This window comes from Aulostomus chinensis, chromosome 8, assembly GCF_037954235.1.
Source record: "Aulostomus chinensis isolate RoL2024-O1b breed Wild chromosome 8, RoL_Achi_v1.0, whole genome shotgun sequence".
Classification (NCBI taxonomy): domain Eukaryota; kingdom Metazoa; phylum Chordata; class Actinopteri; order Syngnathiformes; family Aulostomidae; genus Aulostomus; species Aulostomus chinensis.
The window spans coordinates 24,401,956-24,415,275 of NC_141327.1; the positions used below are offsets into that span (position 1 = coordinate 24,401,956).

At 41.4% G+C, this 13,320-nt stretch overlaps 2 protein-coding genes across 9 annotated transcripts; both read right to left on the reverse strand.

Moving 5' to 3' along the window:
* Positions 1-149: 149 nt before the first annotated feature.
* LOC147257728 (oxysterol-binding protein 1-like) lies at positions 150-9,866 on the reverse strand. 8 transcript variants are annotated; one of them, XM_086211852.1, is made up of 21 exons: positions 9,725-9,866; positions 9,018-9,186; positions 8,358-8,566; positions 8,033-8,192; positions 7,797-7,908; positions 7,517-7,715; positions 7,269-7,383; positions 6,963-7,020; positions 6,695-6,862; positions 6,366-6,611; positions 6,037-6,157; positions 5,414-5,517; positions 5,166-5,261; positions 4,889-5,073; positions 4,541-4,770; positions 4,363-4,401; positions 4,226-4,273; positions 3,723-3,761; positions 3,582-3,614; positions 3,427-3,465; positions 150-2,598 (listed from the first exon to the last, which is right to left on the reverse strand). In XM_086211852.1, the coding sequence occupies exons 1-21, from the start codon at positions 9,747-9,749 to the stop codon at positions 2,456-2,458; spliced, it is 2,538 nt and encodes an 845-aa protein (XP_086067978.1). In that variant the 5' UTR covers positions 9,750-9,866; the 3' UTR covers positions 150-2,455. The 8 variants fall into 8 exon arrangements, with proteins under 8 accessions (XP_086067978.1, XP_086067973.1, XP_086067972.1 ...); XM_086211847.1 differs by having other exon boundaries at positions 6,957-7,020; XM_086211846.1 differs by having other exon boundaries at positions 3,427-3,614.
* A 580-nt stretch (positions 9,867-10,446) lies between these two features.
* Positions 10,447-13,312, reverse strand: sart1 (spliceosome associated factor 1, recruiter of U4/U6.U5 tri-snRNP). The gene has a single exon (XM_086211860.1). It carries the CDS (start codon positions 12,938-12,940, stop codon positions 10,613-10,615), a length of 2,328 nt encoding a protein of 775 aa, XP_086067986.1. The 5' UTR covers positions 12,941-13,312; the 3' UTR covers positions 10,447-10,612.
* Between the last annotated feature and the right edge of the window lie 8 nt (positions 13,313-13,320).

Sequence of the window (13,320 nt, forward strand, 5' to 3'; positions counted from 1 at the left end):
CTCAAAGAATACAAGAATATAATCCCGAAAAAGAGATGTCTGCACTGAATTTAAACCTCACTGAACTGAAAACGTCTAAGAGCACAGCCTGTACTTTGTGATGAACAATAGCAACAATTAACAAGCAACAGGGACTTCCTTTAATCCACACTTTAATATTGTCAGCCTGTAACACAATCCTGCTAAAATACTGCGTGAAAGTACAGAGGAATTGAAAAGTATTTTCTGAAATTTAAGTCATTACATATGTATAACTTTATGTACATTTTTGCAATTACACAGCATGTTTCAATTTTCAAAACAAAGAATAAACTCTTAGCAAACACCAAAAGTTCACAGATTATCAACCATATCAAATGGGAGAAGTTAAATATTGGTTTTTACTATATTAAAGTGCAAGTTACACCTTCAGTCTCTTTTTAAGAATTGTTGGGTTGTTGTTTTGTGGATAGCGACAGGACAATAAAATCAAAGATGAGGAAAAAAAGCTTAAGAGATGGAATGATTGGGCTATGGACTGAAGGCTAAAATCAAGATGACGTATATAAGGGGGAAAAAAAGGACTGAGCTGTAAACTCAAGTCAGTAACTGAAAAGATTCAGTGCAGTATAAAGATGCACAATCCTCTCTCTCACACACACACACACTCACTACAGCAATAAAAAAAATCTGAAATTATGTATGAAGCAACAGTAAGGAGAGGTTTAAAACACATTATTTAAAACCATGTCACACTCACTTCAAAAAAATAGAAATGCATCCAGTTCTGATTAAATAATTAATGGTAGGGGACATAATATTAAACTGCATTACTGCAGTTAGATTATTTATTTAGCTGAGATTCTCTATCAAATTCACCAGTTAATGTCACAGTTACTTCTACTATTTCATATATTTACAAAAAATATTCGCAACATTATGGATTGTGATTGGTTTTGTCATGTTATTTCAGTGCTCCTCCTTTTAAGTACACTTAAACATAAACAGAATTTTAATTTACATCAACCATAAAGTCCTGCCATTACTATGACAAACGACAGACAAATACAAAGAAAATATAATTTTTGCAGGTTTTAGCATTCTCATTTCTTTCTGTTCACATTTCCCTCCGTGCCACATGTGAAGCAATGAGGCACTCTTTATTGCTACCTGCAAAAAAAAAATCTACATTTTCGGCACACAAAGACAAGAATGAATCAGGATTCTGACTGGTCGAACGTGGTGGAAACCAGGAGGACAACCGTGCCTCACATTTCCACTCATGTTCCTGATCCAATGGGACTCAACAACAGATGGGAGCACAGCCCTGTTAACTCAAATGGTTCAGGTACAAATTCCAATAGATTTGATCTCAGACGTAGGATAAGAGTAAATCTAACATTTAAACAGGCTCTCGGTCAAAACGTTTGCACGTTTAAATTGATTATTTAAGGGAAGAAACAGAGGGAAGAATGTGACAGTGATTATTTTCAACCCTTTTCTGGCATTTTCCTTGATGCAAATTTATTTGGTTCCACGGTTTCAGTTCATATAGGAGTCAGCATCGCATTAGAAGATGACCGCTGTATTCTGTTTGAATCGATTTGCTCCATAGCACAAAAAGTGTTTCCTTTCCCCAATAAAAAAAGTAAAAAAGGCAAACGTAATGGATTAGGAAGCAATTTTACAACAATAAATTTGAGCGTCGTTATCATCGGGACCGCACAATTTCGTAGCTCTTCACCACCCTCACAAATTTAAGTCGGAAGTTTTTTTCCCTCAACATTTGATTCAGTTTTCAAATGGAGTAATGAGTGCAAAGCTAAAAAAAGAAGGCTATTGTGTAAAACTAATATGCCTCCAGAGTTGTTGAAAATAGCACCACAAATCAAAGGCAAACTTTGTATTACACAAGACATTTTGTACCAGCCCAAAATAACCTCTATCGTGACTTGCTGAGAAAAATCTGCGGTTGTCAGGAAACTTCACCGTGTGAGCAGAAACCTTTGTGGACGTGGATAAACCGAAACACAGAGGTGGGGAGTGCTTGTCTGAAGCTGGACAAATAGGAGTGTACAACGCATAAATTACATCTCAGATCATATGATTTTCTATCAAACCAAATCTTCTGTTAACATGTTACATGGATGAATTGTGCCTTTCATAATAATGACCAGCTGCAAAATGCACAAAACAACCTTGAACTGAAAACGAGCGGCGATCATTTTGGTGACAGTGAAGAGGGAAACCAGAACAGTAGCCAGCTGCAATGTTACTACAACGCTACAATCTATATTGAGTTGGTAGAGGGAAAACCAGTCCGCACACGGGTCCTGAGACAGAGCATGAGCAAAGCTCCACTGGAACAGGAAAAAGGTGCCGCTTTATGTCAAGTTTGACATAAGTCCTCACTGTTGCCCGCATGAGGAGGAGCAACCTCACCATCTTCTCAACTGTCGAGGTTGTACAGTAGGGATCAAAAGATGTCAGGACACGTGTCCCAGCTGCCGCTGTCCTTGGTCTCCCAGTAGCCTCCCTTGTAGACGTGCAGGGCCTCTCCTGATATGGGATCGTCTATCTTCTCAAACCACAGTGCTTGGTAGCTGTCCTGATGGGTGCCTGAAGGAGAACAAACTTTTCACCATGCGGAAACTTTTCAAGGGTTTTAGATGAGGGTTAAGAAGCCACTGAGCCCCGATAACTCTGTAACCACAAGCAGAAATCCTGTGATTACGAATACACTGCCAGACAATTTATCTGCAATATGTGAAGAGGAGATAACACAAAAAAAAGGTTCTATTTATGCTGTACACAGAATTTTGGTGTCATTTAAAAAAAAATGACAACTGAGATGTAGGAAATGTCCAAATAAGTGCTGAGGAAGTATTGCGATATACTGCAGTATCCATAGTTTTTTTTCCCCAAACCAACTTAAACAGAAAGAAAATATTTATTGAAGGAAATATTGTGTTACCGATTGCATGATGCACCTTATTCAATAGGAAAATCACAGGCAGGAAGCCAAACATAGATAAGAACTCCCTGATACCACTGATGACGTCCTTCATTTATGGTTATTTTCATTTCAATACACAAGTAATGAACATCAACAAAACACATCAGAAAAAGAGGCAGCCATTGCACCTGCCCCGACGGGGGGGCTCGATGCCTTGCTCAAGAGCAGTCCAGCATTGTTGCTCGACCCACTTCTCTAATCTTAAGCCACTGCTTATGATGCATCATGTGGTGAAAGCCAGGTTCAGAACCTCGAGGAGCACACAGAAACTACTTCTTTAAACTACTCAAGCACGAGCTGGATTGCGCCACTGCTATGATAAAGGGTTCTTTACAATAATCTACCGGTTACACACACACACACACACACACACACATCTAGAGAACCTAAAACCAACAAAAGATACTGAGAGCAACATTGAGGTTACTTGCTTTTGACTGCAGCTCCGCTACTACCTTCACTGCCTTCCGCTGAGAGTGAAATGATGAAAAATGAAAGTGATTGTTAACCTGGCTTCGACTGCAATAATTCACTTTTAACATCAAACGTGTACCGGTACCAGTTATATTACTATCAGAATACTTGCTTTTAAATGGTGTGAGTGATGGTCCATAAGGGGCTGAAAAAATGAGCCAAAGAGGAATCTTTAAGACATGAAGAGGGGGAGGGATTTGATGATGACTAAACCAAAGAGCAAGATTGAGAGTGTGTGTTAGGGGCTACTTGCATGCGACAGGAGTGTGAGGGGGAGAGTCATCTGTGTCAGCTGTGCATCCACACACACACACACACAAACACACACAAGAAAGTACACAGAAAAATTACACAGAAATTTGTGATTTATTGGCACTAAAGTTGCCGTGTGAAGCGTGTTAAGCAAGGCATGTTAATTTCCAGTTAACACAATGCTTCTGATGAATTACGTTGTCTACATTTACATGAGAGCATATGCTTTTTGTCACTTTTGCTCACTACTCACGATTAACAGCCATCCCGCCTTGAAAGCAAAACTAATTTCTTCTTTTAAAAAAAATGCAATTTAGATACTGCTGTGTTTTATTATAGAAACAACAACACTTCTCTAAATAATTGCTTGGTCACTGGTGTTGAGAAACAGCCCAGTCGATCTCCCACGCGTCTACGTTGGGGAAATATTATACTCTGTTATAATGTTACACTGCACACCTTTACAAACACATACTCTACTTGAAGTTGTAATGTGATACTTGCTTTCATCAGAAGCCTCAATCGCTTCTGTTCCAGTCTCCCCTTCATCAGCTAAATGGAACAGACATTGATGAGGAGATGGTTCAAAGTAAACAAGCTACTAAGTTGAGATCTAGAGAGAAAAATACAAAAATACTTGCTTTTCAGTGGTGAATCATTGTTTAGATCCTCTTTGACAGCTTAGGGTTGAGACAGAGACAAGCACACAGAAGTACACCAAGACGGACAAGCGGATAAAAGATAATGGGTCGAGAAACACTCCAGGACAGAAAGACAGAACACAAGCGGTGCTCCATGTTTGGTTTAGATTAATCTTACCGTCCTCGGGCGAGGTGGCCACTTTAACAGCTTCTCGCTCCCTTTCTCGACGCGTTGTGCGCTGCTTCTCTTCTAGCCTCTGTTTCTCTGCATTAGCCTCGTCCCAGCGGCCATCCTCCATTAAACGCTGGTCAGGGCGGCGCCGACTGTCTGTTGGTGCCACTCCTTCTTCAAATTCATTCAGTGTCAGTGCCAGTGAGGAGAAGAAGTACATGTTCTCTGCGCCTTCTCTGTAATGTGAACACCATTACACGTTCATACTACCCAACAACAGCTCAATGCGTTGAACAACTCCTTCAGCTTTATGAATCGTATGTTCTATTAATGCTACCTATCAAAACAACTTACGGTAAAGGGTTCTTTTTCCAGATTTCTTTGGCTTTGAGAGTTTGGTATACAGTTCTCTGTTTGCCCTCAGTGCCGTTCTCGCTTTTGCTGCTCTGCATTATCCTGGAAAACTCCATCTTCTCATCCCAGGTCCCCGACAGTACATAATGGGCTTTCCCATCTTTATCTGTTACAACTCCTGTTACCTACAAGACATTCACAGTGGTCATAAAAGAAAGAAAGGAAGAACTCCAAATATGCGAAAAGATCGACATTATCATGTGCAACAAGAAGTCACCTTTCTTGGTACGTCTCTAGAAAAGTAGCTGTAGGGAGCAAACTTGAGATGGCAGCGGTCTCCTGTCCTGTGGTTGATCACATCTATCTCCCCTGACTGGAAGGCAAGACAGTAAAGAATCAAAATGCTTTTCTGAAGCAGGGGGTCGTCAGTAAAATGTATTACGATGAAACTTATTACAGGTTTTTGTCCCAAAAATACAATAAACAGTGATGTACAATGCTTAAGAACACAAACATTGTTTTTACCTGATCAATCCACAATTTCCCGACAATAATATTGTGTACTGTTGTAGTCACTTTCTTCCAAGAGTAGTGATTGTTGCTCTTGTCAAACATGCACTGGATCGAACCTGGAGATTAGAGAAGAAAGACCTTATAGAGGTGAACACTGAAGCAGGAGCATTCAGCTCTGATACTGCCAGAAATTCCTCTCAAATGTACAAGTAAAAACATGCTGGGGACAAACAACAGAGCTGAAGGAGAGTAAATATTGGACTTAAATAAAGAACAGGAACAGGACACAAATCAATAACAGTGTTGCTCTGTAACGGCTGGATGTTTAGCTACCCAACGGTTCATAAACAATTTAGCCACATGGACTTAAATAGGACCTGAACTTCTTTTCTGTTAAGTATTTTTAGGTAAAGTTGTGTAAAAGTTGTTAGTAAAAGACATTTGGAATATAGTAATAATATAATAAAGACATGATAGATCAGTGGTGTTCACAACGTGTTTCTGGTGCCTGAAGTTGACAAAAATAACCAGAAAAAACCCCCACAAAAAGAATATGCTTAAGTCACTGTCAGTCATTGTGTACGCGTGTGCACGCACACACACACGCACACACACACACACACACACACACTCACCTAAGGGCATGATGGACAAATATTTTCCTCTAAACTTGCTGGCCAGGGTTATTTCCTGTCTGAGTGTCCAGCCCTTTTCGGAGATGGCATGGTGAGCTGCAGCAGGTGGATGGTGACTCACCTGGTGGGGGCAGGGGGGTCAATACAGGTCAGTTAATTCAATTATAAAAGTGACTTTGAGTATTCAAGCAAATAAGCATTGACACATGAATGTACTTCAAGTGTTTTTATCTATTTTTACCTGAATTTTATTTCTGGAGGTTGAACTGATTTACAAAAAAAACCAACTCCTTCCATGCATGAGACTGCTGTGTCAGTTCCCGACATACCTGTTCACAGAGGGAACGATAACCACAGTCTCTCAGGCGGTCCAGCTCAAAGGTTTCTCCTAGCAGAGGATTGAAGGGCTTTCCTGTGCGGTGAACTGTGGTGGAGTAAGAAGAGACTGTGAAAGCTGCCACATAGCACATCTGTTCTAGAGAGCTCTGGCATTTAGCAGCCTTGTCCAACAGCTCGTAGTACTCCAGGTCCTCAGAGAGACGTTGCAGCATTGACAGGGGTTCATTGAAATTGACCTAAGGGGGGAGAGAGTATTGAGGAGAAGTATTTTAGTTGATGCTGCTTGTTGGGATCTACAGGTGCTGTACAGGTTCCTTACAGGCATTGGTATCTTTGAGAGCTCCTTTCCTATACAGTTCTTCATGATGCTCCACAGATTGAGGTAATAGTTGGGCTTGTCAGGGATACGGGTTCGTCTTTGTCTGATTGGCTCCAGCTCAAGAGGCTGTGGAGACTCCGGATTTGATGCCAAAGACAGTTCGTCAAACTGAAGAAAGAGAAGGACATCAGTGTCCCTGCTGAACAGATGACAGTGTACATGCGCCAGTGCTTGCTTGTAAAAACAAAAAAAATGGACACACATTTACCGACTGATCGTCCAATCCGGTCTCACCGCTGATCCCACTAAGATTGCTGCCAGATCTTCTAAAGAGCCAACAGACAAGAAATTTGAAATGAAAAACGCATCACTTTTTGGGCAGTTTTGCTGTTATTTAGTTACTAATTTGTGTGTAGTTCTTACTATTTCCTTCATAGATGACAGTATTTATGTGTTAATAACCTGAATTACTTGATATATTCAACCAGTTACATTTGACAACATTTTTCACAAAAGTTAGAAGCCTATTTAATCATTTTACAAAGAACAAAAGAAAAAGAACTTAAAAAGTAACCTGTGATACTTGGGGTCAGCAGGGACAGTGATGAACTCTGCTGGGTCTTCCATGGCATCAAAGAACTCATTGTCATCATCCTCGTCACTGGCATCACCTTTCCCTGAGACGCTACCTAAAATGAAGAGAGACAGGAAGAATTAGTGTTAAATAGGCTTGAGCTAGTTAGACCTGGCCTTGTTAATTGGTATTAGTATGGGTAGTGGAAGAGGATCCAAAGATTAAAGCTGCTCGGGGACGAGTGGTACCTTTGTTTCCTAAAGCAGCATTGCTGTATGACGGAGGAAGGACTGTAGCGCCTCTGAAAGCTCTTTCTAAGTGGTTGTGCTGTTTGGCCAGCTGCTCCAGAGTTTCCTCCAACCTTATCCTCTGGTCTCTTTCAACCTGTAAGGCCTTCTGCCAGCGCTTGCTGTGGTTCTGGGCCAGAGAGAGGAAGTCTCTGCATGCCTACATTCAATCACAAGAGTAACGAATAAGCAAATAAACTCTGCTGCACTGTTATGAGTTGATTGGAACTGGGGGACTTGCATTGATCATGGCGTTCGAGGTGATTCTGAACAGTGTTGCTCTCTCTGTAACTTGTCTGATCTTTTCCCCCATATCCACTCCACCACGAATCCCTTCCAGTTCGGACAAAGATCTGTTTGTGGAACAATGAATGAATGCATAAATAATTATACAAAATATATCAATTACCCTCAAACGTTTTCTTTGATGGTTGTTTTTTTTTTCAAACGCAGTCAAACTATTCTTATCACTGATACCTTTGGAGAGCAGATCCATGCTTGACAATGAGATCATTGCAGGTGGTAAGGTCCTCCACCTTGCTGTTAAGTGTGCGTAGCGTAGACTGGATTTCTGAGTTACGGCCCCCACCCTGTCCTGGGGTGGGGGGAACTGCAGGACAATCATCACCCGAGTCGTCTGAGGGGGGATAAAGATCATAATCAAAGAAATGTGGCACGAAAAGGCTCAGCACACAGCCATAGTGTGTCATGTGTCACATGACATATCTGCCCTGGTATAAGTGTTTTAATCAATTTAAATTCAGTCTCCTGCATTCTCCAACTATCTTTTCCACCCTCTCACCAGATTCTGCCTGCATGCGGACAGCCTTTGCCTTAGCCAGCTCCAGAGCAGTGATCCAGCGCTGGCGCTCTACTTCTGAGCTGGCCTTCAGGTGGTAGGTCTGTGCCCCACCATTAGAAATGACAAAATTGCACGAGTCCTCCACAACAATGTTGGCAGTGGCGAGGTTGATGGTCCCACGGCATGTGTGGCCCATCTCTGCCTGTGTCCTACACACACAGATAGAAAGCCATGTGTTGAATTTCCAAATGTCTTTATTGAGAGTTAAGTAGTAAACACATTTCTTTTCCACATGTAAGGCTACTTTCCACTGTGCCCTGATGCTTTAAATGATGGAAATATTGTTCTAATAAACAGAGTAGTAATGAATGAATGCAATGCTTGAAATACTGGCATTAGAAAGATAAGCATATTTAAGCAGGGGGGCACATGAGGAACTGTGTATCTCTTTTTCTCACTCAATAATATCTTTCCAAATATTTGTCTTGAAGTCTCTATTTGGGCAAGACACATCATTCCAAATATCACACTGAGTGTAGCAATGAAGTACAATTCACACCACTAAATGATCACGCAATTTTATATAAATATATATAAAAAGCTGACAGGTTAATCTTTAATCAAATTAAACACCAGCTGTTAAAATATAAAATGACTTACCTGTAATACGAAAGCAGTCCATTACTAAGAACAAACCAGCGTCTCTGGTAACCCTTTATATAGTTAGTCCATTTAAATAGCCAGCCCTTGTAAGTGTCTCCGGGGGTGGGAGTTGGGGGCTTAGACTCCGACATCTCAGCAGCCTGTGGTTTCAGAGTCAGGTTAAAGCCTGAGGAAATACCGGGTGTAATTTTAATGAACACAAAATATCACTTTGACATAATATAACTACTACTGTGGTTTGCGAAAAAATTAATTTAAGATAATCAATCTTAAATATATTCACCAACTGGTCCGATGGCTGCTACAGACACTTGCAACAAAAAAAGGCGATGTAGAAGAGTGTAAACACATATTTAGCTGTCATTAGCGCCGAAAGCTGTTCCCATTATTTCCATCAACGTTACGGTAACTCTTATAAGAACAGAGTAATTAGTCTTCTATTATTTGTCAGGCTAACATACATGCGCAGAGTAATTAACTCAGTGATGGACTTCGAGGAACAATATACCAATTCCAAGCTTGAAATCTACTTAAAACACTGCCCGTCACTAAGCTTGCTAGCTTAACAGGAAGCTGTCAAACAAGCGGACACGACGAAAATGATAACGATCGTTTTTGATGTAACTCTGCAGCTCTCGGCGTTTATTTGTCATGACTTACTTGTTGCTATAACGCAACAGCGTTCCTATTTTGGTTACACTTACCGTGATCGTGCAAGACTTCAGCCATCTACGGTATTCATGTCGTTTTGGATTAGCAATGTTAGCTCGCAGCTGCTAGCTTTGCTAACTGTTTTGCTACAGGTTGTGCAACCACATAAAGAATCCCTCACCTCCTCAACATTTGTTCCGCTAGGTCGTCAGGATCAACTGAGCTAAGAATTAACTGTCTCAGTCTACGACACAGAAACAATCAAGGTTGTGATAAAGTATTAAAAAGGAGCCCTCACAATTCAAGATAAAATTATTAGTTGCTAAAGTTCAGATTAAATCTTAATCCATTTACAGTTACTCATGTGACTAACAGCCACCAGGAAAGGATATCAGATATCTACTAAAAAACCCCAGCCTCATATTGGTCAGTAGCTTTAGTAAACTAGGTAAACTTTAGTCAGCTATAATAAACATTACTTTCTTATTCAACTATTGGAATACAAAAAAAAAACCTACACAAAAAGCATATTAATTTTCAAGTTTTTTTGATCCAATCAACTTTGTCATTTCAGTTCAGCATGTTTTTATTTCATAAAAGCCTATATGTACTTCTGAATCCAAATGTATTTGGCTGAATACGATTGCTTTTCATGCTGTAAAAAAAAGTTTCAACTATTTAAAAAATACAGTTAAAAAGTTCTCATAAATTAATGTAAACATCCAATATTTATTTATTTCATAGTTTTCTTCAGTTTTCTCCACCTTAAAGATTTGAAAAAGAAAAAAAAAAACATTTCTTGCCTTTGTATTCATTTTATTGAACAATTTGTACAATGTTACCACTACAACAATTACGTCTATGAATTATACACGGTTACCAATTTCTATATTTAAAACAATGTGTGTGAGATTTTAAGATAATTCACTTGTCCCCAAAACTTATTTAGTAATGGTGTTGGCATTCATACTCTTCCCACTCCCACTAAGCACAATATATGGGGTTTTCTGAGATTTCTGCTTCTCTTGGAGCAAAGCCACTGTTCCCAGAGGAGTATCGCTGCTGCTCATCTTCTTCAACAGTGCCTCCTCTTCAAGCTTTTTCATTCTCCTCTCCGTCTTCATCTTTCCAGAGCCTTTCCCATGGAATCGATGTGAAAGCTGTCTGAATGCTTCCTTTGGTGTCAGTTTCCGCCCAGACTCATCCACGTACTCGATTTTGACATCTGGTTTGTAGCCATCCTTCTCCTTGAAATCTTGAGTGAAGCCTCTGTATTCTTCGCGGCGACTGTACTTATCATCAAAGCCCATCTTGTCCTCGATGCAGTAGTTGTCATTAGGCAGGGCGCCTTTTGGTGCTTTGACGCGGGCTACCTTCTGCATTTGAGTGTCCAACAGACCTTTGTTTTTGCACAACAGCAAGGCCGCAGCGAGGCCTGAGTTGACGATGGGCTCTTCATCCAAAATGGTAGCAGAGGCTGTGGAGAAGTTGGGTTGTTTCTGTTCTTCATCTAAGTTGACTGTGCTCCATCCAACATTCTCATCCATGTCAGAGTCTGAATCTCCAGCACCATCTTTCTCCTCCTCTTGTTCAAAATCCATAATATCCTCTTGGTCCTCTCTGTTCCCTGACAGGCCATAAGTTGGAATATCACCAAGAGTTCTGCAAAACTCAGAGGTGGCATTGAAAATGATGTTGTTCCTCCTCTCAGCATCATTGTCGTGGTTATCTCTGCCAAGCCTTTGTACCTGCTCGGCCACCTTCTCCCCAGAGTCTTTGAGAAGCTGCTTTTGCTTTAACTTTCTCTGCTTCTCCAGTTGTTTCTGCAGCTCCTGCTCTGCCTCATCCTCCTCAATTACAGTGGGTTCAGGGGGGATGAACTCTTCTTCATCACTTATGTCCATTTCTGCCATCCTGATGTCATCAGATAATAAGGGAATCTCTTGGGGCAGTTTGCTCTCCTCCTCCTCCTCCTTTTCTTCTTCAACATTATCATCCAGCTCTTGGCGGCCTCTACCTCGTGTCCTGGAGCCAAAATCCGAACTGCGTGTGTCATCAAGGAGAAGTTCTTCTGCAACCGCCAGCTTCTCCTTCTTTCTGATTTTTTTCACACGCCTTTTGGTTTTCTTAAAGCCCACCATTTCCTGAGGTGTGTAGTATTCTGACGCAATACTGAGACTGGGCATCTCCAAGGACTGTGCCTGACTTCGTAGAGCATCTTTCATAGCCTGGAGCTCCCTCTCTCGCTCTCCATCAGCGAAGCCCCCCGTATTCAACCGGAAACTCTTTTTCTTTTCACCTTCAATCTCCTCATCATACTTTGCCAATACAGAGCGGGACTTGAAGACAACCATGTCATCCACACTCTCCTCTTCTTCATAGGGTTTGTAGTCTGGCTTTTTCTTCTTTAATTCAACATTCTTTTCTGCTTTTTCCTTCTCCACGAGTCCCACATTTTCAAGAACATCTTCCTCCTCTTCAAGTACACCTTTATCTTGCAGTGTGAGAATGACAGTATGGCCCTCACTGAAGGAGTTTACCTTGTGCTGTACTTTGAGTCCCTTTAGATCTCGAGATGTGTAGGCACCACTCTTCCTTTGTCCAAACTCCTCTTCAACCAGACTGCTGACACCAAACTCCTCATCCATCTCTTCCAAAAGCTTGGCACGTTTCTCTGCCATTTCTTTTTCTTTTGCCATCTTTCGGCTTCTTTCGACCCAAGCAGCTGTGCTATCCAGCCAGTCATCCTCTGCTAAGGTCTTGACTTTTCCCAATTTCTGGTTCAGGAGACGTTTTTCTTTCATGGCTGCAAGCTTTTCTTTGATCTCCTTCTGCTTCTGGATAAGAGAGGGGTTGATTGTCTCAGCCACCAAGGGCTCCTCTTTGGTGCCAAGCTCTTTCTTGTTCTCATTTAATTCCAGAGGCTTCAGACCCAGCTTGGCTCGAAGTTTGTTTGTCTCCTCAATGCTGAGCGATGCATCCCCGCTTGCTGACTGAGGTCCCACGTCTGCGTTGCCTTCCTCATATCCGAGGTCAACTCTCTCCTTCTTCACCCGTGGCTCACCAGTACTTCTTTCTCCTTTACTGCGGCTATCTCGTCCACTTCTCTCTCGGGACGCTGAGCGTTTTCGTTTGTCTTTATCTCGGGCCCCATCCCGGTCTGAAGCATCTCTGTCTCGCTCCTTGCGACGGTGTTTCTTATGTTCGCGACGGCGGTCCTCTGTGTCCTTGTCGCGACTCTTCTCCTTATGTTTCTTAGACGAACCCATTCTTTCTCTGTTGGTTACAGCAGTACGGAATGAAAAAAATAATTTGTTACTTCGCTTCAACAATCTCCCAATTAGGATTATTCGGTGGGAAACGAAGCTGTATCCACTTGGCTAAGAAAATTAGCACGCATTAGCTTGAATGCTACGTTGCTAACCGACGAAAAACTCGCTCGGCGCAGATACGCAAAAGAAGAAGCGAAATTAAAACGCCGCGTTAATCGATGACACCTTAGGAGGTGTAAGAATAACGGAGCTGTTTGCTCTATTTGTATGAATTACGCTATCACTACTCTTGAGTTGAGGTATACGAACGCACAACGAAAAACTGCGTTGCGCTGCCTGTTATTAAAACACTTCCTGTTCCTGTCCAGCTTAAGGAA